This window comes from Stegostoma tigrinum, chromosome 12 (genome assembly GCF_030684315.1).
Source record: "Stegostoma tigrinum isolate sSteTig4 chromosome 12, sSteTig4.hap1, whole genome shotgun sequence".
Taxonomy (NCBI): domain Eukaryota; kingdom Metazoa; phylum Chordata; class Chondrichthyes; order Orectolobiformes; family Stegostomatidae; genus Stegostoma; species Stegostoma tigrinum.
The window spans coordinates 67,897,786-67,924,456 of record NC_081365.1 but is presented as its reverse complement, the minus strand read 5'-3'; the positions used below and the strand labels follow the sequence as shown (position 1 = coordinate 67,924,456).

Below are 26,671 nucleotides of genomic sequence, written 5' to 3'. Positions count from 1 at the left end.
TTTATTATCTTGGAATCTCCAGCATCTGCAGTTCCCATTATCTCATGTAGAAATTCCTCTGCTTTTCAGTCTGCTAGGTCGAACAGAAGGAGAACGAAGTGTGTTCTATGTTGAGTAGCTGAGCCATTTCCTTAGCCCTGCCTCCAATTGAGACCCTTAAGTGGCTAATTAAGGACAATTTAATGGCTTCTTCCCATGACAATGAGATTAATTCAATGGGAGGGTAAAGCATTGAGGTTGGGGATTCAAAGGTACTAAGGTCCTGATTGAAAGACTGGATCTGGGGAAGCAATACCTTCCCCATGCACACCACCACCCCCCAACCCATCTCCCTCTGTACTGCCTTTTCCTGGGGTCACTGTGATCCTGGGGGTCCGCTCAGGGAGGGGCTGTGGCCTCCTCTGTGCTGCCACTGAGTACGTGGGCTGCCAGTTGCCGAGTAGGATTCAGCCCTGGGTCTTGATTCTGGGGGAAGGACTGCCTGTGGTTACATGACTGACAGATCCAAGTGTGGTTCAGAGGCGGCTCAGGTCTCTCACCAGCTCTGCAACCAACAAAGGCCCCTGGAGACAAGTATTCTGCCTGCCTCAGAAAATTCCATCCGACTCTCAGAAGAGAAAACTAATTTACATTTAATCTCTTACTGTATACAAGATCACTGCAGTTCACCTTCATTCACTGGAACACTTGAAGGTGGTATAATGTACAAGTTGGAACAAAATATTCACCACCTGAGATGCACAAGCTAGCTAAACTGATATTTGGCTTCAAAATAAGGTATAAAAAAAAAACTACCTTCCAATATGTACTGACGTCAGTGAAAGGGCTTTGCTTAAAAAAAAATGTCCAAAGCAGCACGTGACATTTGTTTATTAAAAATATTAACAAAATAAAAAGGAAAAACACTGCATTGGTCACTCTACAGACAGGAACACCTTCCTAATTAAGAGGATTACTTTCCCCCAGTTGAACTGAAGACCAAAATTGAATTTCCCTCAGTATGTGAAGACTTATGCGGATAAAGATGGTTTGAGAGGGACTATAGGGAAACCCTCATCTCAGAGCACTGAAGACTCAGATTTCTGGTGCCCATCAGTTGCTGTGGTAAAGACAATCAGTCAATCAAACTCAGAAACTGCCTTATTCCACTGTCTAGTTTACACTGTGGCAAAGGGTTCAGGCCATAAGCAGTGGTCACCTCACAAGCCTTGCATTAGATAATGCAATTAGACACACGTTTCCATCTCACACAGGGAGCCAGCAAGGACAGGAGATGGTTTACCTGACAGTAACTGAGAATTTCAATCAGTGAGGACTGCTGATCTCCATTTCCAGAGCTGTCCGATGTGCCACTAACCTGAATGATTAAAGACCAAATACGTTAGCGACCTTCAAACATCATTTGTTTTGGTAGACAAACAGACTGAAGAAGTTGTACATTAGAAAAGAAAACATTCCAAAGAAAGTGCTTTTAGCTCACTATCACTTAAGAGGTAAACTGATCAACGTTACGGGGAACTGAGTACAAGGGGAATGTGTGAAAAGATGATTACAACAATTAGTGCCAGTTCTTGAAATTGGGCTTGCTTCTAGAATGCAGGTTCCTATTAAATATGCAGCATTTACTCATATATCACCATTGTGTCTTGATTAAAACTGCAGCTTTTAATAGAAAAATGGTTTAAATAGTTGGAACTGCTGTTGTATGACAAAGTGGGATAATATGAATTGCCCCAAAATGGGCCACACAGACACAATGTCTCCTTGCCAGGGGAAAAGCTTGTTCACATTGCTAAATCAGGAGCATAGGGGTCAATCTTCATGCCTGAACAACTAGGCCTAATAGTGGGCCTCAGGCCTCAGTATCACTGAAGCAGAGAGACATACATACATAATGGTGACTGCCCCAGGTAACTCAATGGAGAAGAGGTCTCAAAGATCAGCTAGATTGCTATGTCGCCAACAGGCAGGAAGGTGGCAGAAAAGAGTACTGTGGTCTGTAATGGTGACTAATAGCAATTTACATGCAAGGATAAATTAGGATGGGGATGAATATTCCTTTTCCTCCGCCCACATTTTCAAAATGCATTGACTAGAACTTCGCGTTTTGCTTGCAGTCCGAACTTTCCCTGTAAGGACCTGTTAAACCACGTGTGCAGCTGGTTTTCCAAAGTGTGGACTCTGATAAGCAATAATATTTCAGAAAGGCACTCAAACAGGGTTAACACCCATCACCCACACATGGAAAAGGTCTAATGTCTGTTTCACTTAAACGTTTTGCCAATACCAATATGGCAGACTGTGTATTACTTGTCTTGAAATAAACGTGCTTGCTGCCTGCTACTTTGGGGGCCTAGGCCAAAAGAAAATGTATGAAACATCAAATCTCCATGGCCAACTATTCCGACACTCATCTGGCTTTCATCTGTCCTCCAATTAACTTCGAGAAGTATATTACTTATTGGTTCACAAAATGGGCCTTCACTGAAATTTAGAGCAGTTTTGATCCCAGCTGCTAGTAATACTACAGTCAGGTTCCACAAAAAAACCTGGCTGGATATGTATATTAGGTTATTTGTATTGCTTTATAAATGCATTTGTTCTAACAATTACAACAATGAGATAGGCAAGAAGGACTGTTATTGGCACATGATTCATACCAAGGTACATCTGTACACCAAAGTTGCAGACTAAATCACCATGCTCCAGCATAATGCTACAGACTGAAGCAAACCCAGTATACATTGTTATATGGAAGTGTTGGAATAGTTCTTGTTCATTCCTCAAGATACGTTCTTGTCTTCTTTCTTGTATCTCCCTTAGTGCACTTCCTGTGGATGAGTGTAGGTGGCATGCTCGCACAAAAGTTAGCACTGCTGCCTCTGTGTCAGGGACCCAGGTTCTACTGGGCCACTGACTGTGGAGTTTGCGAATTCTCCCTGTGCTTGCGTGGGTTCCCTCCAGGTGCTCTGGTTTTTTTTCTAATTCATTCACAGGATGGCTAGGGCAGCATTTATTGCCCAGAGCGCAGTTAAGCATCAACCACATTGCTGTGGGTCTGGAATCACATGTAAGCCAGACCAGGTAAAGATGGCAGTTTCCTTCCCCAAAGCACATTAGTGAACTGGATCAGTTTTTCAAACAATTGGCAATGGATTCATAGGCTCTTAATTTCAGATTTTTTTTTATTGAATTCAAATTCCACCAATTGCTGTAGTAGGATTTAAATCCAGGGCCCCAGAACATTATCGGGATCTCTGGACTAAGTCCAGCGATAATATCACTAGGCGACTGCCTCCCCCACAGTCACTCCTCTCTCAGTCCAAAGATGTGCAGGTTAGGTGGATTGGCTATGCTAAATTGCCCATAATGTCCAGGGATGCATGGGTTAGTCATGGAAAATGCAGGTTTACAGGGATGGCAGAGAGGTTCTGGATGGGATGCTCGAGTGGGTTAGAGTGGATTAATGGGCCAAATGGCCGACTTCCATACTGCAGGGATTCTATGGAGATCATATTTCCAATTTCTGCAGTTGGTTAAGTGGTAGTTAATCAACTGAATTATATTCAGACAAGGTTGCCAATGTTCTTTAACAACAAATCATAAGTTTATTGACAAAAGAATGAATAAACAACCAAAGCAATGAAAGCAGTTGGGAAGATCTAATGCAAATTCAAAACACAGTTTCAACATTGCGTGCAATTCTGGGTCTCCCTCCAAGAGAAAGGATGTTCTGAAACTAGAAAAGGGTTCAGAAAAGATTTACAAGGACATCCCAGGGTTGGAGGGTTTGAACTATAGTGAGAGGCTGAATAGACTGGGGTTATTTTCCCTGGAGTGCTGGAGGCTGAGCGGTGACCTGACACAGGTTAATAAAATCATGAGGGGCATGGATAGGGTAATTAGGCAGGGTCTTTTTCCCAGGGTGGGGAGTCCAAAACTAGCGGGCATAGGTTTAAGGTGAGAGTGGTAGGATATATAAGGGGGCAACGTTTTCATGCAGAGGGTGGTGCGTGTATGGAATGAGTTGCCAGACGAAGTGGTGGAGGCTGATACAATTACAACATTTAAAAGGCATGTGGTTGAGGATATGAATAGAAAGGGATTGAGACGGATATGGGCCAAATGGGACTACATTTACATAGGATATCTGGTCAGCATGGACAAGTTGGACTAAAGGGTCTGTGTCTGTCCTATATATCTCAATGACTCTATAACATGTTCCCCACACTATTCTTTACAGAAACTCAATCGCAGAGAAATAGCACTACTACCTTTGTGCTTTTGCCTAGAAAAAGATATTATTGAGGCGGCACAGTGGCTCAGTGGTTAATTTTGTTGCCTCACATCACAAGGGACCCAGGTTCAAATATACCCTTGGTGACTGTCTTGTGTGGAGTTTGCACATTCTCCTTGTGTCTGCGTGGATTTCTCCTGGGCGTTCCACTTTCCTCTCAGTCCAAAAAATGTGCAAGTTAGGTGGATTGGCCATGCTAAATTGTTTCAGAGTGGATTAGCCATGGGACATGCAGGGTTAGGGGGATAGGTCTGGGTGCGATGCTCCACAGAGGATTGGTGTGAACTCACTAAGCTGAATAGTCTGCTTCTACACTGTAGGGATTCTATACCTCTGCCAGTGAAGTCTTTATTAACTGATGTTTTCCAATTTCTTTCCCTTAGACTGATTCCTTTTCAAGTCTGATAGAGCTCTGTTGGGCTAATTTTCTCAGTTCTAATGTCTTCAAGATTTTTAGCCAAACTCTCCTGGTCTGGAAACTCCACAGACTAGAAACCACTTTCCTTGAGGTGACTGGGTCCCCGAAACTAACTGAAGAATCTAGTTCTCCTGCATGGGGGAAAAAAAAACTAAAACTTGCTTCTGAATTCAACTCCTGATTCTTCTAAGCCACAGCTTTGCACTTTTTAATCTGAAATCAAAATAAAACTATTTACTCTACCTGCCATAAACCCAACATTATAAACATTTTATCCATTAACACCACAGAAATTTTCCCAGGCATTATACTGCAATCACAAGCTTTCATGAAATTGCTGTATATATGTCACTGTTCCAAATTAACATTCTGACTTTAAAAATAGCCTTCATAGAACTGACCCACATCCATCTACCGCTAATTTAAAATCCAAATTCCCTAATATAATATGCCTTCCATCACTCCTGTCAATACTGGTTGACCTTGGAAAAAAAAAGGAATTAGTCTTCCAAACCCATGTGGTAAGAACAAAAAGCTAGCATTTATACAAAATACCATCTTCAATTGCCTGAAATTTTACATAGGGGAGGAAAATAGTGATCATTTAAGCCTGTGTGTTAAATCTTTGGAAGGAGAGCTAGGAGAAGAGACTGAAAGAATAGACATTAAAAAAAGCATAGTTTCAAGATGACATACTTACATAGTCTGGCACTGCATCAAGTTCCTCGTCATAATATTCTTCATAGTCTTCATCCTCTGATAATCTCCTTACTGTAGCAGGTCTCATCTTAAAGAAACAGAAACAAGAGTAGCCCACTGAAAAAGCACTTAAACGGGTGTCAGGATGTGTATTAAATCTGCATTGAAAGCTTTGAATTTTGAAAACAATATCACTACCAACATAAATACATTACCTAAACCTTATGCCATGACCTTAGTGATGTTTTCTGAATGTTTTAATAAAGGTTCCAAGTGTGTTACATTGCTTTACACAAAATAGTGCACATTAATGAAAAAGATAATTAGTTTCATTTTACAAGCCAAAATAAGGTGGCAAACTGCACATCAGAACACAACCTGCAAAGGGATAATAATAAGTAAATGTCTGTTTAGTGCTGTTGGTTGAAGGCTAAACATTAATCAGTACACAGTGAAAACTCCCCTTCTAACAGTACATGGCATATTTCTCTTCCATCCGAGTGTCTTGACCCATTTTGATAATCATCAGAAAGACACCAGGTCTAACAAAGCTGAAATATTTTGTGTTTGGTGAAGTTGACTTTGGCCATTTGACAGGGCTGCATCTTTAACCTCATATCTAATTGAGCAATTTGTTGCTTTGGAGCCCAAGTACTTACTTAGCAACAAGAAGCTGGAAATTTCAAGACTGAAACATTTTCTTAGTGAGATGTATTAATGTATTTTAAGCTTGATTCAACCTTTACAGGTTTCTCAGTGATTTTCCTTTAGTAACATGCGCATTTCTTAATGTGAGTAATCATCTAAATAAATAGATACATTACTTCTAACCTGAACATAATAATTTGACAGTGTGCCAATTACTGCCTTCTGAAGTAGGCAGCATAATGTGATACACATCCCAGGAGATCATTGCTGCAAATTTCTCTAGTTAATGGTTAATTATTACTGATATTTCACATTCATTCCACATCTAAAAGGTGTAAATTTCAAATCATTGGAGGATCACTCTGTATGTGAAAACTGCCTTTTTGTCTTGGCAAGGTGAAATATTCAAAGACTTTGTAAGTCAAAATTCTAATAAAAAAGATTAATTTCTTTTGAGTCTCTGCTCTGTACTTAAAACAAAATATAGGAGAAACTCAGCAGGTTTTCTCAATTCTTGTATTTTGACAAAATATGACTGAAGTAAATTAAAGGCAAAAGGAAACATCCTACAGATTAAATGCAGCATGGAGGGATTAAATGCAGCAAATGCAATTTTCTAAAGCCACTAACAAAGCCAGACAACAAATCAGACTTACAGTAAACACTTGCAGTAATACATTGGAGATTTGTCTTCCCCTTTACAAAGAGGGTGCATCTTAATTCTGGATTAATTAAGCTTTATATAGATATATGCATATGGGAAACTTATCTCGAGCAACAGCTTCTCTTTTTCCTGGCAACTTTACAGAAGCTGACTTCTGAAAAGTTACTTTTCTGTTTCACTGGACTATTAGAATTATCAATATCAACGTTTATGGTCATGCTGCAAACACGCGACACAATACTTTTATCATGATTGACTGCATGTATAAAAAAAATTAAAACACTGAAGTCCCAAAGACTGTAAAGGCCAGACAGCACATACTCACTGAGTACACAGTGGAAGAGTTCAAAGCAGAATGTACATAGAACAAGTCCTGTTTTAAGAGCCTAGTTTTTGCCATCATTACAGCTCCCTATATCTGTGCTATGACTGGGATTGGGAAAACCCCATTTCATCTGAGAGTTCCCAAAATCAGGAAATCATGTTCTGACTTCAAACTTAGTCACCTTGTCTTAGTCATTCATCCAATGTGGGTGTTGCTGGCTGGGCCAGCATTTATTGCCCGTCCCTAGTTGCCCATAAGAAGATAGTGGTGGGCTGCCTTCTTGAACTGTTGCAGTCCATGTGCTGTAGGTAGTCCAAGAGTGCCAATACTGAGGGAATTTCATGGAGTGAAGGAACGGCAATATATTTCCAAGTCAGAGTGGTGAGGACTTGGAAGGGAATTTGTGATTTTTATGTATCAGTTGCTGTTATCCTTAAAAGGAAATGGTCATGGGTTTTTGAAGCTGCTGTCTAAGGATATTTGTATAATGTCTGCAATGCATCTTAAAGGTGGCACATTCTGCTGCTGCTGAGCGTCAGTGGTAGAGGAAGTGAACGTTTGTGAATGTGGTTCCAATCAATTGGCTGTTTTATCCTGGATGGTGTAAAGCTCCTTGCATATTACTGAAGCTATACTCATCCAGGTAAGTGGGGAGTATTCCATCACACTCCTGACTGGTGCCTTGTGGATGGTGAACAGGTTTTGAGGAGTCAGGAGGGGAGTTACTTGCTGCAGGATTTCTAGTCTCTGACCTTCTCTTGGATCCACAGTATTTATAGGGCTAGACCTAGGCCCCAAGGTCTGGAATAGTGGTGTAAGAAGGCTGTCTCTCTAACTCACATTCCTCTTATTCTCAAAACTTCTATTATGCTTTTCATCCTCTGACCCAGTTTCTCCTTATGTGGCTGAGTGCCATCGTTTGATTTATAATGTTTCCGTAAAGCACCTTGGAATATTTCATTATGTCAAGCCAGTCGTATAAACATAAGATGCTGTTGACTGCTGTAACTTGTGCAGGCCCCTAAAACCCATAACTTGTGTCCCTGAGAGACTTGTAAAGCTTCATCTGAAGTATCAAAGGTTATGACTCCTTTCACCGTACTGGTTTATTTAAACAGATGGATCTAGAATTGTTCTCACTGCTTAACTAATTCCCCAGGTTCAGCATCCAAACTAATTTTGGACAATATGTCTGAAGCGCAGGTCGTAACGAGGGCATCTGAAAATTCAAAGCTATGCCCCTGTCTGCAAAAGATAAGTTGATACTTAACAATTTGTTTCAGCTGATAAAAAAGGACATTCTTGTTGCATGAGGAATCACACCAATGAATTTTGTTTCTTTACAACAAATGCATAAACGAACAGGCAAATGATTGACCTTGCTTCACATTCTCCCCCTTGCTCTACTAGCTAATCTTACCAAATGACAATGGGGGTTTAGCCAGGCTTGACTGGCAAGGGCATTGTGTGGGAGCACTAATGGCATCTGATGCCTTGATAAAAGCTGGGCATAGGAGCACCGAATGCCCACCAACACTGATCCTTCATGTAGGATCACAAGCTTCAGGATAGCAATTGTGACGAGGAAGATAACAAGGTGTGATCCTGTTTATCTTCCAACCGTATCATAGTAAAGATACTATCTAAGTTTAATGCCTTGTCAGAAACGGTGAGGCAATGCAGCACTCTCAAGGATATGCACTGTTGTGTCAGTCTGGTGATGAGAACAAAAACAGGAATTGAAATTGAAAGAAACTGATAACGTTAAATGGATGTTTGAATTTCCGGACTGACTTGGAAAAATTGTACAAGAAAACTTCAAGTTTTTAAACCTTGACTCCAAAAACAAATGAACCGAAAGCAATATTAAATAAGCACTACTTACTACACCACACATACTCCAAACTGCAGAGACCGTATCCCATTTTGTTGCCTTAATGCGACCTATATCCCTATGTTCTCCACAGATTTAAAGATTATCACCACAGTCACACCCAGCTTCTAACGAAATAACAAGTCCAGTTATAACGCAAAGTATTGTAGAAAAAGTGCTTTCCCCAACATTCAGAGAATTCCTAAACCGACCAGCAGCATTGAGTCCCACTCCAGCGATTTCAAAAATTGCAAGCCACAAACAAACTGATCTATTATACAGCAACTGAACACTCTACAAGTCAACATTACCACTCATGGTAAGAACAGCATGGGTCTCTATCATGCTTTTCATCTTTCTTAGGTTCCAGTGTTGGATTCTTAGATCCCAGCTGAATTGAAAGGCCCGGTAACAGAAGCAACCTCCCCCATGCAGGACTGGAAAAGCATTACACTGATATATGAGTCAGCAATCTGTATTTCAGACTCATTGGAGAGGATAAGCTAACTCAACCATTATCCTCAGGGTAGTGTCCTAGGCTCAACCATTTTCAGCTGCTTCATCAACGACCTTCCCTCTATCATAAGGTCAGAAGGGGTGGATGTTCACCGATGATTGCACAACAGTCAGTACCATTCGTGACTCCCCAGATACTGAAGCTGTTTGTGTCCCAACACAGCAAGATCTGAAAAACATTCAGGCTTGGATAAGTAATGTTTGCGCTATAGAAGTACTGGACAATGACCATGTCCAACATAGAGAATTCTACGATCGCACCCTTCACATTTAATGGCATTACCATGAGCAATCACCATACCCCTACCCAATACCCAGCCCCAGCCCACTATCAACAGCTTGGGGCTTACCATTGATCAAAAACTTTGGCTACAAGAGCAGGTTAGAGGCTGGGAATTCTGTGGTGAATAATTTATCCCATGGCTCCATAGAAACCCAACAGTGTGGAAGCAGGCCTTTGGCCCATTGAGTCCACACCACCCCGCCAAAGGGCTTCCCACCCAGAACAACCCCCCTAACCTATTGCTAAGTCTCTCATTCACCAAATCTGCACATTCCTGGACACTATGGGTAATTTAGCACAGCCAACTCTCCGAACCTGCGCATCTTTGGACTGTGGGAGGAAACTGGAGCGCCTAGAGGAATCCACGTACACACAGGGAAACTATGAAAGCTCCACACAGACAGTCACTTGAGGGTGGAATCGAACCCTGGTCCCTGGTGCTGAGAGGCAGCAGTGCTAACCACGGAGCCACCGTGCTGCCCACAAAGCCAGTGGTGGCCCACGGCTCGTTGGGACGGTATCTTCTCAGATTCGGGTGAATGGAGCCCAAAGTGGGTGGTAATCTCCATCTAAGCCTAAATACTGGCATGAGACCAATAGTCAACAAGTACCACAAGGAAAAATTGAAAACAACTTTGAAGAGAGAGTTCAAGAGGGCATGAAACTATTAAGAAGTGACCTCAGATCAGATGTGGCAACCCACTGAATTTAAACTTGCTACTAAGCGAAGGAAAAGAAACAAACAGGATTCCCCTGGTAACTGTGAGTGAAGACGGCAGAGCCCAGCACTAAATTCCCGCTTGCCTGATGGGTGCAGGAAATGAGGCTTATAGAAGACCTTTCTCTGACTATGCCACAGGGCCCAAGTCCTCCTGATCAATGCCTAGCCCAGGGACAGTGAAAGACTTCTCATAGCTAACCACCAACTGCATGGCACAAATCAGAAGTATGATGGAATACTCCCCAATTGCTTCAATAGGTTCAGTTCCAGTAAAACTCACGAATATTGTCACCATCCAGAAGAAAACAGACCACAGGATTGGCACCCAACCTAACAGCTTCACCATTCATTCCTTCCATCAGCAAACACGCCGTACTAGCAATGTGAACCATCTACAAGGTGCAACTCAGCTTGGCTCCTTCCACAATACTGTCTAAACCCGAGAGATATATATGGGAAGAATGCCACCTGAAAGTTCCCCTCCAAACCACTTACAATCCTGACTTGGAAATACATCACCATTCTTTCAATGCCGATGAGTCAAAATCGTGGAACTTCCTCTCTAAAAGTAAGGTGGGTCTACCTACACCATCTAACAGCAGCAGTTCAGGAAGGCAGCTCATCACCACCTTCTAAAAGGCATTTAGGGATGGGTAATAAATCTTGGCCAGCCAGCAGCGTCTACATCCTGTGAATGAATAAAAACAAACATTTCCTTTTCAGTTTTTAAATTAGCCATGGGCTCATGCAATATTCAGTATTCAGAATGTCTAAATGTGCAATTGGTGCAACTCCGAGATGAGTCAGGTATACAGGCAGCTTGTGGGGGTGACTTTCCCAAGCGGATCAATATTCTGGATTCTAAAAAGAAATAAAATATGACTGATTATTTTGCCAAACTCTGAGCCTGAGAAAGCACAGGGATATGGGTAGAATTGGCTGCAGTGGACTGGGAAAGGAGTTCTGCTGAAAAGGCAGCTGAGGTAAAGTTACAAACATTTGGGAAAACAGTTCAGGACTCACAGCAAAAGGTATGTCTGTCAGAGTAAGAAGGATTCTAGGAATAGATAAACCCACTGTGGAAATCCAGGAAACTCAGGATTGTATCAAACTGAAAGAAAAAGCACACAATGTGGCTAAACCAGACAACTGGGAAATTTTAGAAGCTAACAAAAGATGACCAAAGAAAAATAAAGAAAGAAAAAAAAATAAACATGAGGGCATGTGGTAAGTAATACAAAATAGCAATAGCTGCTTTAAATATACAAAAAGGAAAAGAGTTGCCAAAGTAAATATCGCCGTCTTACAGAACAATGATGGGGAATGGGGGAATGGGGGAATAGCAGAAGGTTGAATACTGAGTTTGTATCTATGTTCACAGTAAAGGACTGATACCATTTTTTAAATGTAAATAATCAAGGGTTCAAAGGAGTAGGGAGGAAATAAACACAATAATGATCACAACAGAAATTGTATTAGGGAATCTAATGGAGCTAAAGTCCAGTAGGTCCTTTGGACCAGATGGGCTGCATCTTAGGATATTAAAGTAAGTAGCTGTAGAGATAGTGGATGCATTGGTAATAATCTTCTAAGAATCCTTAGAGCCTGGAAACATCCCAGAGAATTCAGCTGTCACTGTAAGAGATGTAATAGTTGAGCATTTAGAAAAACATATATGATCCTTGACACAGCTAAAATCATGCGTGACAAGTGTGTTACAACTATTTGAGGAAGTATTAAGCAGGATAGATAAAGAGGAACTCAGATATTAGGATTTCCAAAAAAAAAAGAAAATTTGATCAGGTAACCCACAAAATGATAATTAATTAAGATATGGGCCCTTAATCTTGGAAGTAGTATATCAATAAGGATGGAGGTTTGACTAATGGAAGACAGAGAGTGGGATATGGGAAGCATGTTCAGGTTGGCAACCTGTTACAAGTGGCATGTTACTGAAATCAGCACTGGAGCCACAATTATTTGCAGTATATATTAATGACTTAGATGGCAGAAGTGAAAGTTTTATCACCAAGCTTGCAGATGACACAGAAGTAAGTGGGAAGGCAAGTGCTGAGGATGACAAAATTCGTAGAGGGATAGAGAAAGGTTTAGTGAGGGGGAAAATTTTGGCAGATGGAATACTATGTTGGAAAAAACGTAAGGCAAGAAGTAAAAAAGAGCTGAATATCATTGAAATGGGGAAAGATCATGAAAAGCTCCACCACAGAAGAATTTAGGAGTCCAAGCACATGTCACAAAAAGCTAACATCCAAATCCGACAGGTAATAGTGGAGTCAATGGACTGTTGGCCTTTATTGCAAAGGGAATGCAGCATACAAATAGGAAAATTTTTCTAAAACCATACAGACTACAGGAGTAGTCTGGCCTGCTGTGTTCATCCAGCCTCACATTTTATTATCTTGGAATCTCCAGCATCTGCAGTTCCCATTATCTCAGACTACAGGAGTAATACTGTTTACAGATTCAATTCCCCTTATCTAAGCAAAGATACGCTGACATTGGAGGCAGTCCTAGAATGTTCACCAGGGTGATCCTGGGTATGGTGATTTTTTTCTTATGAGGAGAGATTGCGTGATTTTGGCTTATACTCTTTGATGTTTAGAGAAATTTACTGAATTATATAAGATTTTTCGGGGGGGGGGGGTTGATAGGGTTGATGCAGAGGGGTTGTTTCCCCTTCTGGGAGAGTCTAGGGCCAAGGGAATAATTTTAGAATAAGGGGTCACACATGTAAGACTGAGGTGAGGAGGCATTTCTTCACGAGTGTGGCAAATCTGTGAAATTCTCTACTGCAGAGAGCACTTGAGGCTGGGGAACGCAGAATATTTAAGGTTAAGACAGACAAATTTTTTAAATTGGCAAAAGAGTCAAGGGTTATGGGGATAATGCAGGAAATTAATTATCAGACCGGCCATCATCTCACTGAGATGATGGTGGAGCAAATATGATGGGTTGCTTCTGTTCCTATATCTTACAGTCTTGCTTAACTTACCAGGTCACAAAGCAACCTAGCAAAGTTGTGTTATAAAGACAGTTCCAAATAGCAAAAGCATTGTTTTTGTCAATTAACTGTCAGTTTGGATCTATGTATCTACAGGGGCTTGGTTGTTGTGCCCATATAGAAGACTCTGCTTCAGACACTAGCTTCTAAGCTCTTCTTGCAGGATAGAATTGCCCAGGACATCCTGCAATCCTTCCGTTCTGATCTCCTTTACTGTGTCAGTGTTTAAAAGCTTGCAGGTTCTTTGATAGGGGCTGTGTATGACTGGTTTTGTGACGATTCTAGGAAGTCAGTATTCAGAATTCAGGCAATTATTCAACACTAATGTTCCCTCTAAGCCAAATGGCACAGATCAATGTCACTGATCGGCAGGCATACACACTGACTTCCACTTTCATGAGTTGCCACTACATACAGGCCACCGAAGAAAAAGCAGCAGGAAAATCTGGAGGGAATGCAGTCCACAAATCTTAGTTACAAGTTTATGATTGATAACATTGGCAGGATTTAGTAAGGCTATTTCAATAAACTTGCAACTCCCCATTGTTCCCTCAATGCAAGGGTGAATCATGAACTGCAAACGCTACTTAAAATTACCTCTTCGGAGAAATCTAAAAGAGCTTTCAGAAATCATTAGCAATTTCTCCAGAATGAACAAACCATCAGTGTCCATGTGTCTCTATTAATTAAATCTGATCTTATATGTCAATGCTTTGTTAGTCCAATGACAAAACACAAATAAATGTTGGAACTGCTGCAGAATTAGTTGATCTTAAACACTGCCACTCTATGAAACATGGATGTATCAGAGATGTGCTTTTGATTTGTGCCAACCCTTGAAACTAGCAAAGAAAACCAAAGGATTTCAGAAAGCTGACACAGCCAGCAAGAAGTTAATAATATGGTGAATGACCTAAACATAAAGGCATGATAAATAAAAACAGATACACTGTAAACATTGTGAGCCATGCTTGTAACTAAAGTTACTTTTATTGACCAAGAAACGATATGGAGGAGTATAAAAAAAAATTGATCACCATCGAGATTTGAAAGCACAAGACTTATTTGGTTATACAAGGTGTATAGGGAGAATAATCCAATTGTAGAGAGTTATGACGACAAAATGCAATGTTAGCTCCACTACAGTGAATATCCAGTTCTTTCAAGTATTTCCACTCCTTAATGTGGCCCACATCCATCTCTTTTGTTGAAATCCTTCCATATACCGTGACCACTCCAGATTCAACTACTCCAATACTTCCTTGGCTGGCCCCACATCTTCCTCTCTCCATTAATTCTAACTTCTCTAAAACAGTTCCACGCACATTCTGTTCTCTTTAAGCTCTACGTACCTATCACAGCTGACCTACCTTGGAGTCCCTCAAAGCCTTATTTTTAATATTGCTTTTTTAAAATTACTCCCACACCCTTGGTCATCTTAATCCATCGGACGATCCCTCCCTCTCCAATACATCACCCACGCCTAAACACTCCAATCCTGGCCTTTTATCAAATCCTTTCCTCAGTTCACATTTATTTGCAGATTGTACAGCTTACTGAGTCATATTAATTGGAATTCATTTCCAAAATCTCACCACTTCCCTCGACTTCTTTAAACATCAAAAATGGTTGCTTTTATTCCTCTTTATCCCTTCGCTCTTGGCTGCCCTGCAAAGTACCTTGTAATTTTTTTGAAGGAAACAAGAGATTTGTTTCACTTTATTGAAAACCATTTTCAATCTCCCAGTAGGGAATTTTGTACTTTTCATCACATTTGAAGCTTTTCCAGGCAACAGATAATTGACTACTGGGAGAACAAAATTCTAATTAATTGTCTTTTTCAAATTGTTTAAGTAGGGGGATGTTCCTCTGGTCTTGGTAACCAAAGCACAGTCAGTCAGTGCTAAAGTATGCACTATTAGAACTATACACACTCCTTCCACAGCTCTCACTGGGAGCTTGGGGGTTGAAATACATATGACACGAACATTTTCAAAACATTATCACTTTGCCAAAGGCTGAAGAGAGAGAGACATTATGTTTACTCTTTAATGGAGGCACAAACTCGCTTGTAAACCACCTCTACATTTTTTTTACATTGTTCAATCCCTTCCATTCAAATCAAAACTGCCACTGACTGATCTGACATCTTTCAGCCTGGCATCCTTTACCATTTTCCCAGTAAACTCCTTTCATTTTTCACCTCTGAATTAACTCACGTTGTCATTAGATTGTCCCTCTTGTACTGCCTAAGTTGATTTTCCTTTCTTCATGTTGCCTCTGTCATTGCCTTTGCATGTTGCTGCCTTTCATCCCTTCTTTCCTATTCATGGTCCTGTCCTTCATCCTCTCCTCATATTGGAACCTGATAACTCCTCTCTATGTTGGCACCCTGCAGCCCTTTTGCATGTGGCATCCTACAGCACCTCTGCATGTTGGCACCCCACAAGTGTTTGGCATGAATCATCCTTCATACCTTCCACATGCATTTGCCCTTCATCCCCACCAGACGCTGGCACCCTTTTTACCCATCCATATGTTGGCACCCTTCATCCCCTCATCTTGAAACCCTTCATCCCCCCTTTGCTGTTCACACAGCCAATCTTCATCCCTGCTGCTGGTGACTTTGACTGCGATTGTAATGTATGCTTCATGGTGATATAATCTGGCAGGTCTGGGGGGTTGCAAAATTACCTGGCTCTGAGAACACTTGTCTCAGGCAACACCCAAACTAAAAAAAAAAATGGCATATGGTCAAAGGTCACAATCTGTTTCTTAATCAAATCTGTTGGAGTGTGAGTGATCAAACTATGTACATCACCCATCAGGAAATCACCTGCGGTCCAAAATCAATCACACTTCAGCAAGATATTAAGCATCCACAATGTCTAACACATGAAAAAGACATTAACTGTAACCATCAAACAAGCCAGAGAAATAGGATATTGAAATTATGTACTGAGATTGGGGTATCCTTTTGCATATTTAGGTTTATACAATTCTGCATGATGATTTACCATAGTGTGCAGTCTCCTCTTTTTTAATCTCACTTCCTTGCAGATGACTGGTCTGTCCATCTGGCTGCTTGATGGAGCAAATGTTTTCCTTTTGCCTGATTGGAGCCCACAAGGCTGATGAGTAATGATCCCAGCATGCCTATTGTCAGTGAGAGGTTGCTCTTGGTAACCAGTGCTTTCAGGTTCCGCATCAGATAGATTGATTTCGCCAGTGCTGCATTCCCTAGAGTTATTGCTTCTGGTACTTTTCACTGCAATAACAACAGCCTTTGTTAATGTTTTCATTATCAAAAATCTGCAACACATTACATTGCACAAATGCAGCATTCAATTTCATTGATGTGCAAAGTATCATTGGGCCAAACTGGGGGAGTATTAAGGGGTGTATTTATAGGCTGGCATAAAACAGCTTGGGATTTACATCAAGGGTAATTATGGCAGGGGCAACTATAAATATTTTTGTGCATACAAAGCGACAGGGACAGAAATTCTCATCAAAATCATTGCAGTTTTAAATCACAAAGTTTAATGTGGCACGTAGACTCTTTATGCAGAAGGCAACCCTGGTAGTTACCTTACTAAAAATTTTAAAATTTGCACAATGTTTGGAATGCATTCTGTTACTTAGAGTAGTTATCATGTAAAGATGTGCTCCGTGGATCTTCAGCAGACTTGGCATTTGCTTGCTAACACTCATACCAAAAGGTAGTTACTAGAATGGCCAGATGCCTGGTTTTGTGCTGCACAGTCTAGTTTTAGCCAATTTGAACACTGTCCATTCCAGATGGCTTGACATCCACTAATTTGACCCTTACCTTAGTAAAATATCAAAGGCCTGAACATTTTTCCTTTCCATTTCTATGTGCCATTGCCAGCTTCAGTGTAATTGGTGATGATTTTTTTTGCCTCAAACAGGGTATTTTACCTGATCCAGTGAAGCTTGTGTTATCTTCTACAGCACACCAAACTTGGTGTGGTTACTGTGGCATTAAAGAATCCACCAAACATGTATTACAGCAAATTATTGTGCACAGTCATTAAATTCATAGGCACGTAAGTGCCTGGGCTTACATTAAGGTAATGGATTACCAATCCTGAGACTGACCGAGTTTTGTTAACCAAGGGCATTAATGGATGTGATGTAAAGATGGTCTATGGGTCAGGTCAGAATAGGTGTGGACAGCTAAATGTCTCAATCTGATCCTCTGTTCTTATGTTCTGACCCTTCTTCCAAATCAGGCCCGCTCCATTTAACAGCTTCTCTCCAATCTCCACCTAGCCGTGGTCCAGGAGAGCATGAACACAACAAGCCCAATGGGCAGGAAGCAAATTAAGGCTGGTGGATTGTAGTATAATGTTAAATAGTACTGCATGCTAGTAAGAGGCAGTATACATCATCACTGTAAGTGATGCAATATCACATGACCATGCTCTCTCTTTTGCAGCATCAAACCAGGATGGAGTCCAGTCATAGTAAGCAGTCTCTTCAATGAAGTTAATGTTTTCCTGGCCCCAGCAGACTTGGGCAAATTTTCTTTAGCAGCACAATGAGATGAAGAATATGATACAAACAATTTATCTGCAATTTGCCATGTGGCAAGGCATAGATCCCTGCAATGTCAGGAGTCATGTGGAGTCCAGACAGCAACACAAAAGGGATGTTTCCCCAAGTTGAAGGGAAGCCCTTGCAGTCATTTCACACAGACCAATGTTTTCACTAATGTGCCTTGTTTCAATGAGGGTGGTTTCATAGACTGTGCTGGATTCCTCCTACTGTCCCTTAATGGATGGGCTCTCGTAGGTGGCTTTATAATTGACTTTCTCGGGGTGGGGGTGGTCTGATATTCAGCCAGTTGCTCTTCTGGGATCCCGACATTAAGATTAGCACTTACAGTATCAAAATGAGGCTACCAGTAGCTACTTCCAGCATAAAAACCAATTCATTTCCTTTTTCATGATGTTAGTTGGTGAACTGCTGTCATCTAGAGGCTCAAACCAGTACTGCTTGTGACCCCCCCTTGCCCCAACAGTTGGCAGTGGGTAAGCATTCTATTTTCATGAAATTAGGCCATGGAATGTTTATTGATGTTTTTGAAAATTGAATATAATTCTGTTGTCTTTTTCACTGAGAATCTGCAGCTCTGACACTCTTTCAAAATTCTCTCCTGAGAAAACAGGGCCACGCCTTAGAAAGCAAAGAAGTGATTTTGGGAAATCACCAGCTGGACCAGAGTTAATTCACTTTTACAGACTCTTATATTGTTATAATTTAGCCATTACAAATCACCAATTAGGAATAAAGAACTTCAGTGACGTGGATAAACTGGAGAGGTTTGGGCCGCTCTTCTCGAAGAAGACAACACTGAGAGACATCACCAACATACGCTAAAAACTGCAAAAGATTGAGACAAAGTAGACAGGGAGAATATGTTCCTAATGACAGAATAATCAAGAACTAGATGGCACCAGGGATTTGATGTAGATGCAACGTCAACATGAGGAACAAACCTTTCCACATAGTGAATGGTTAGGATCTGGAATGCGCTGCCTGAGTGTGTGGGGTAGTAGGTTCAGTTGAAACATTCAAGAGAGATTTGAATTATTATCTGAAAAGAAAGAATATACAGGGCAACAGGAATGGCACCAGAAGAATTTCTCCTGCAAATAGCCAGCTCAGATATAGTAAGCTAAACGGCCATCTGTGCAGCAACCACTCTCTGATCTTTGTCACTGATCTATGTATTTTTGACAGATCTTTTTTTAGGAACCACATTTTCCTGTTCCAGGGAAGTGTGCACTGTACAACATTTCGCAGTGAAATGTAAAAGTGATGTGCTGGGATTCCAAAATGCTACAACTAGAGCTGCAAATCTACTTTTCTCAAAACTAGAGTCTGGACTCCATGGTGCTGTACATAATACAGAACTGGTAATTGCATACTTCCTCTGGAGAGCCACAATATTCTCAATCTCTCCCTTCACCTGAGGCATGGTGACCCTCAGGTTAAACCACCTGTTTCTCTCTCTCTCTCTCTCTCTCTCTAATGAGAGAGCAGCCCTATGGTCCAGTAGGACTATGGCAATTTCAGCTTTACATTTACTACTACAAATGATTAGTCTGCAACGAAATGCAGTATAATATAAGTGACACAAACTAATAAGGAGATGTTGGGTAAGCCTAGCTTTTGGCAAACTGTAACTTCTCCAAATAAAATAATGACCATCATTGCTAAGGAAATGAATGAGTTGTTATGACTGAGTCAAGGAATACATAGGAAGGAAGAGTGAGTGCATCAATCTGACATTGAGAGGTAAAGTGAGCAGTAAAGCCAAAGAAAACTCCAAGATAAAATCCACGAATTGCTCTATAATGCAGGCAACTGTTTGGGTTGAGAATGCAATGGTTCATTGCAACTTGAAATGAAATATAAATCAAATCACCAATTTTTCAATGTCTGGGTGTGTTCAAGGCCTATTAATGTTGCTGGTTCACTAAGAGGTATGTCAGAATGCATCCCATATCTTCTTTAAGATTTGAAAGATGGCTGACTATACTAAACTGTTAGTGAAAAGTCATGTGATAAATAATAAACAGCTAAAGCAACCGGTCTAAGAGATGGCTCCTTCCAAGGCTAATACAAGCTTCTTGAGGTTAAAAAGTCCATGACTGAACAGAATAGTTCAGGTGATAATGGCTGTACAGAACTGAAGTATCACTTCCTCCTCACATTCCTGACCCATTTAACATGTAGGCCAACATTTTATTAGCCTTCTTAGCTATTATTTGTACTTGTGCATGAACACAGTGATTGGTGTATAATGACATTCAAATCCTATTACTCTTCCACATTGCCAAATCTTTCTCAATTAAAAATAAGTTGTTTTTCTTGGAATCAAAGTGAATGATCTCATTCTTCCTCACATAGAATTCTGTCTATCATAGTTTTACCAATGTATTTTATCTGTCAGCATCTTTTTGCAACTTCCTGTTCCCTTCTACATTTCAGCAAGGCGTTCGTTAAGGATTGCCACAATAGGCTATTGTACAAAATACGGAGGAATGGAATTGTGGGACATATAGCAGTTTGGATCAGAAATTGGCTTGCTGAAAGAAGACAGAGGGTGGTAATTGATGGGAAATGTTCATCCTGGAGATCAGTTGCTAGTGGTGTACCGCAAGGGTCGGTGTTGGGTCCACTGCTGTTTGTCATTTTTATAAATGACCTGGATGAGGGCGTAGAAGAATGGGTTAGTAAATTTGCAGATGACACTAAGGTCGGTGGAGTTGTGGATAGTGACGAAGGCTGCTGTCGGTTGCAGAGAGACATAGATAAGCTGCAGAGCTGGGCTGAGTGGTGGCAAATGGAGTTTAATGCAGACAACTGTGGGGTGATGCACTTTGGTAGTAGTAACCAGAAGGCAAAGTAAAGGCTAATAGTAAGATTCTTAGTAGTGTAGATGAGCAGAGAGATCTCGGTGTCCATGTACACAGATCCTTGAAAGTTGCCACCCAGATTGACAGGGCTGTTAAGAAGGCATACAGTGTTTTAGCTTTTATAAATAGAGGGATCGAGTTCCGGAACCAAGAGGTTATGGTGAAGCTGTACAAAACTCTGGTGCGGCCGCACTTGGAGTATTGTGTACAGTTCTGGTCACCGCATTATAAGAAGGATGTGGAAGCTTTGGAAAGGGTGCAGAGGAGATTTACTAGGATGTTGCCTGGTATGGAGGGAAGGTCTTATGAGGAAAGGCTGAGGGACTTGAGGCTGTTTTCATTAGAGAGAAGGTGGTTGAGAGGTGACTTAATTGAGACATATAAAATAATCAGAGGGTTAGATAGGGTGATAGGGACAGCCTTTTTCCTAAGATAGTGACAGCGAGCACGAGGAGACATAGCTTTAAATTGAGGGGTGAAAGATATAGGACAGATGTCAGAGGTAGTTTCTTTACTCAGAGAGTAGTAAGGGAATGGAACGCTTTGCCTGCAACGGTAGTAGATTCGCCAAGTTTAGGTACATTTAAGTCGTCATTGGATAAGCATATGGACGTACATGGAATAGTGTAGGTTAGACGGGCTTGAGATCGGTATGACAGGTCGGCACAACATCGAGGGACGAAGGGCCTGTACTGTGCTGTAATGTTCTATGTTCTACACTCTCAACGCATCTCTGAACCGACAGCTATCTGTAAGCATGTACATGCAACTTTGTTTCATAATTCAAATCATTGATATATTTCGTGAAAAGCTGAGGTTTCCAATACTAATCGTTGGAAAACATCATTTCTCATCCAACAATCAGACAACATTCCTATTATCCCAATCTCTGAATCTTACCTCCAAAGCCATTATTAATCTCACATTACAGTGAGCCACAAATTCCATGTACTTTTATATTCTCTAATAATTTGGAGGATTTTATTAAATATTTTCCAGAAGTCCATATAGACAACATCTAGAGACACTTGTTGTCAGTGACCTCCTCAAAATAATCAACTATGTTCCTCAGATATGATTCCCCACCATAAATGCACAAAGCCTCTCTTGGATCAATAATACTTATTCAGTTGCTTTGTCGCAGGTTTGATTTCAATAACATGCCCACGAACAGTATTTATCTGTTTTTCCCTTCTTTTTATCTGAGAGAATGGAATGACATTTTTAAAATTAACAATCTAAAAGTCACAATTTACACTCAAGCGCGCTTCGGAAATGATGATGCATTTCTGTAATTTGGTCAGCCTCTTTTCCCTTAAAACCCAGGAGATGTGTACATCCCTTCTTTGTTATTTGCTCATACTAAATTGACTAAAGGGCACTCTTCCTGGCTTCATTTGTTTCTTTTGTATCACTACTTTTGCTCTCTTCATTTGCATCCTGAATACGGATATAGTTGCAGATTTACCTGCCCTCTCTCATTAACATGCCGATGTTTACCCACATCCTCTCCCTCAGTGAAAACCGAATTGAGTTTTGGTCGTGTTTTCTGTTCTGTTTTTTTCCCAACCTCTTATGTGTTCCCTGTCCCTTTGCTATGCCATTTGCCATCTGTGCCTTCAGCCACATAGAGCCCCGTGCTCCGAAATTCCTGCCTAATCTCCTCTGCTTTTACCTCACCTCTCTTCCGGTCAAACTTCACTACAAAGCCAAACATAAACCTCTTATCACCCATTTGATATCTTCTCTGGCTCAGTTATCTATAGATCTCTGTGCAGAGCCTTAGAATATTTTCATGCATTAAACGTTACTGTTGTTTCCCAATTAGCTCTGGCCTTAAATTTCTCCTCTGCAGTGCACGGTAGGTTGAAGCCTCCTTCAATTACCCATGTAGTCCCCATTAGATTGTTCCATAACATGGCAGTCAGAAAGGGACAATACATGCTCCCTACCCTGCCCCACTGTAGGTGCACCTCTAGCTGAGGCAGTGAGGTGATAATTTTGATAAAGAAACTGAAGGAGGGCATGCAAATACAGGATTCTTAAATTAGAAATAACTAAATACGGAATAAAAGGTGAAGCTTGCAGGTGACACTAGTTCCCTGCAAATGTTGTGAATTGGATTTAATCTCACAATTCCTCCAGTTCCCAAGATACTGAAATCCAGGATAACAGGGCAACTTAGAGCATGACAGGAGCACAGTATAAGAACCAAACAAGGAGTGAGCCAGAAGTCTGGCAAATCACTAAGGGGCTGGGAAAGAAAAGGGTTAAAGCTGGTGGGGTTAAAAATTCTTTATCTAGTTTCATCAATCACATACTATCATTTATAAATGTTAAATGCTAAATGGGAAAACACTGAGCGAGAAGAAGTGTAAGATGAAAATTATTGCTGACTGTTAATTTGGAGTTGAAGTTAGTCACAAGACAGCCATTTTAAGCATCTGGGTGATGTATTTGCCAGCCTTTTGTATAATTTCTTGCACCTTGAAATATGTGATTTGGATTCAGGATTCAAAATAGAAAAGGGCAGTTTGAGAGGTGACTTACAGTATACAAAAGTTGCCAAGCATCTCCTGTGTTCATCATGTACTTGTGAAGTTGTGGGAACATCAGTAAGTGAAAGTGGTTGCTGAGGAATTCCCACATTGTGAATGTCAACTAACTCTGCTCCATCAAAAATTAGCGCTTCGACTTCTTCTTCTGCTTTCACTGCAAAGAAAAGGTTTGGAAACAGTCACTTCAAGTACATTTAACTAGAAAAAGTTCAATGAAGCACATCAGGCTCCGCAATATATGAGGCTTTACTGCATTTATCATAAAACATGACAGTGTTATCACACTAAATGCTGGGCTTTTCTAATTGAAAATAATTACGTCATTGGATGCTGTCAATTAAGTTTTGACTTTTGATCACAAGCCATGACCAAAGACACAAACAATAGTGGGTGTTACACCAGCTCTTTATCACTACCGTGGCAAAAAGGGAGTTCAAAACCCTCAACTTGGACAAATCATATTCTTGAAAATAGAAAAATATAAAATCGCCCCATGCAGTCGAGGTGCTCATCTGAGAAATATTTATGGGGCAGAATACAGTCAGCTTAACTACACTCCTGGCCATGTCACATTTGAACCGTGTTGTTATCTGCTGTCTCACACTGTTGGCTGCCAAAAAAAAACCACACATGACATCCCGCCGCACCAACAGAAGACCTCTTTAGTTTGAGTGCGTGAGACCATTTTGTCAAAAGGATCACATTTCTCAATCCAGAATAATCGCCTCTCACATAGATTTGATGGAAATACCGTGAGCAGCATGAATTTCTCTAAATGAACACAGCTAGCAGCGATCATTTTCAGATACATTTTGTAAGAGTTATTGTATTAGTGCTTTAAGATCAGTGCCACTTTAAGAGCTTGGTATGCTTATGAGCCAAGCCCCAGAATGTAGGCCTCACGATGAAATGTTGTGAGCAGTGCAGCAGGAAGCACTCTAGCGGGAGGTTGCATACATAATCATCCATAACCACAAGTTGCTTTTTGAGTAAACTGAATCCATACGACTCAATCTGTGTTACTTACTGTTATCACAAGGAAGCACAACATGGTGTGAAACCCTGGTGATTTTTTTTTCCCACAAACAAGGCAACGGTGAAAACTTTAACATGTCACAAAAAGACTGAACAACACAGTTGAAACTAAATCTCAACTGGGACCACAGGGGGGAAAAAAACACCAAAAAAAAATAAAGCCAGTACTTGATTTGTAACAAAAACAAAATCCCAGGAATGCAGCCAAAAACAGCATAGCGGAGAGTAAAAGAGGAACTAAACCTTAGGCATCGACAGCATTTGCGATGAATAGGGAGCATTAGAAATAAGATGCCCAAATTGTTTATAATGAATTGGAAGGCCAAAAGAACTGAATGTACACGTTTTAAACAAAGGACAGAGCTACATGTTTCAGATTCAGCTTTTGCAGAACTAGATAAGCAGTGAAAACAAAGGTAGCCACTGTAAGTGAAAATTGCAAGATAATAAAATGTGAGGCTGGATGAACACAGCAGGCCAAGCAGCATCTTAGGAGCACAAAAGCTGACGTTTCGGGCCTAGACTCGTCATCAGAGAGGGGGATGGGGAGAGGGAACTGGAATAAATAGGGAGAGAGGGGGAGGCGGACCGAAGATGGAGAGAAAAGAAGATAGGTGGAGAGAGTATAGGTGGGGAGGTAGGGAGGGGATAGGTCAGTCCAGGGAAGACAGCCAGGTCAAGGAGGTGGGATGAGGTTAGTAGGTAGATGGGGGTGCGGCTTGGGGTGGGAGGAAGCGATGGGTGAGAGGAAGAACAGGTTAGGGAGGCAGAGACGGGTTGGACTGGTTTTGGGATGCAGTGGGTGGGGGGGAAGAGATGGGCTGGTTGTGTGGTGCAGTGGGGGGAGGGGACGAACTGGGCTGGTTTAGGGATGCAGTAGGGGAAGGGGAGGTTTTGAAACTGGTGAAGTCCACATTGATACCATATGGCTGCAGGGTTCCCAGGCGGAATATGAGTTGCTGTTCCTGCAACCTTCGGGTGGCATCATTGTGGCAGTGCAGAAGGCCCATGATGGACATGTCATCTAGAGAATGGGAGGGGGAGTGGAAATGGTTTGCGACTGGGAGGTGCAGTTGTTTGTTGAGAACTGAGCAGAGGTGTTCTGCAAAGCGGTCCCCAAGCCTCCGCTTGGTTTCCCCAATGTAGAGGAAGACGCACCGGGTACAGTGGATGCAGTATACCACATTGGCAGATGTGCAGGTGAACCTCTGCTTAATGTGGAATGTCATCTTGGGGCCTGGGATAGGGGTGAGGGAGGAGGTGTGGGGACAAGTGTAGCATTTCCTGCGGTTGCAGGGGAAGGTGCCGGGTGTGGTGGGGTTGGAGGGCAGTGTGGAGCGAACAAGGGAGTCATGAAAAGAGTGGTCTCTCCGGAAAGCAGACAGGGGAGGGGATGGAAAAATGTCTTGGGTGGTGGGGTCGGATTGTAAATGGCGGAAGTGTCGGAGGATGATGCGTTGTATCCGGAGGTTGGTAGGGTGGTGTGTGAGAACGAGGGGGGTTGTGGTGGGGGCGGGGTGTGAGGGATGTGTTGCGGGAAATACGGGAGACGCGGTCAAGGGCGTTCTCGATCACTGTGGGGGGAAAGTTGCGGTCCTTAAAGAACTTGGACATCTGGGATGTGCGGGAGTGGAATGTCTTATCGTGGGAGCAAATGCGGCGAAGGCGGAGGAATTGGGAATAGGAGATGGAATTTTTGCAGGAGGGTGGGTGGGAGGAGGTGTATTCTAGGTAGCTGTGGGAGTCGGTGGGCTTGAAATGGACATCAGTTACAAGCTGGTTCCTTCCCAAAATCCACAAACCTGCCTGCCCTGGTCGACCCATCGTCTCAGCCTGCTCCTGCCCCACCGAACTCATCTCCACCTATCTGGACTCTATTTTCTCCCCTTTGGTCCAGGAACTCCCCACCTACATCCGTGACACCACCCACGCCCTCCACCTCCTCCAGGACTTCTAATTCCCTGATCACCAACACCTCATATTCACCATGGACGTCCAGTCCCTGTACACCTGCATTCCGCATGGAGATGGCCTCAAGGCCCTCCGCTTCTTCCTGTCCCGCAGGCCCGACCAGTCCCCCTCCACCGACACTCTCATCCGCCTAGCTGAACTCGTCCTCACACTCAACAACTTCTCTTTTGACTCCTCCCACTTCATACAG

General features: G+C 41.7%; 1 protein-coding gene across 3 annotated transcripts in view; it reads right to left on the bottom strand.

The window, feature by feature from the left end:
* The window catches only part of LOC125457287 (BEN domain-containing protein 2-like), a 142,322-nt gene that overhangs the window by 77,620 nt on the left and 38,031 nt on the right, over nucleotides 1–26,671 (bottom strand). For 2 of the 3 annotated variants that reach the window (XM_059650405.1, XM_059650404.1), the window contains exons 2-5: nucleotides 23,468–23,629; nucleotides 16,484–16,734; nucleotides 5,416–5,502; nucleotides 1,283–1,357 (exon numbers count right to left, since the gene is read on the bottom strand). In XM_059650405.1, the coding sequence (XP_059506388.1) occupies nucleotides 1,283–1,357; nucleotides 5,416–5,502; nucleotides 16,484–16,734; nucleotides 23,468–23,629 (575 nt within the window). The remainder of the gene's footprint in view (nucleotides 1–1,282; nucleotides 1,358–5,415; nucleotides 5,503–16,483; nucleotides 16,735–23,467; nucleotides 23,630–26,671) is intronic. The other variant, XM_059650406.1, reaches the window with a different exon arrangement.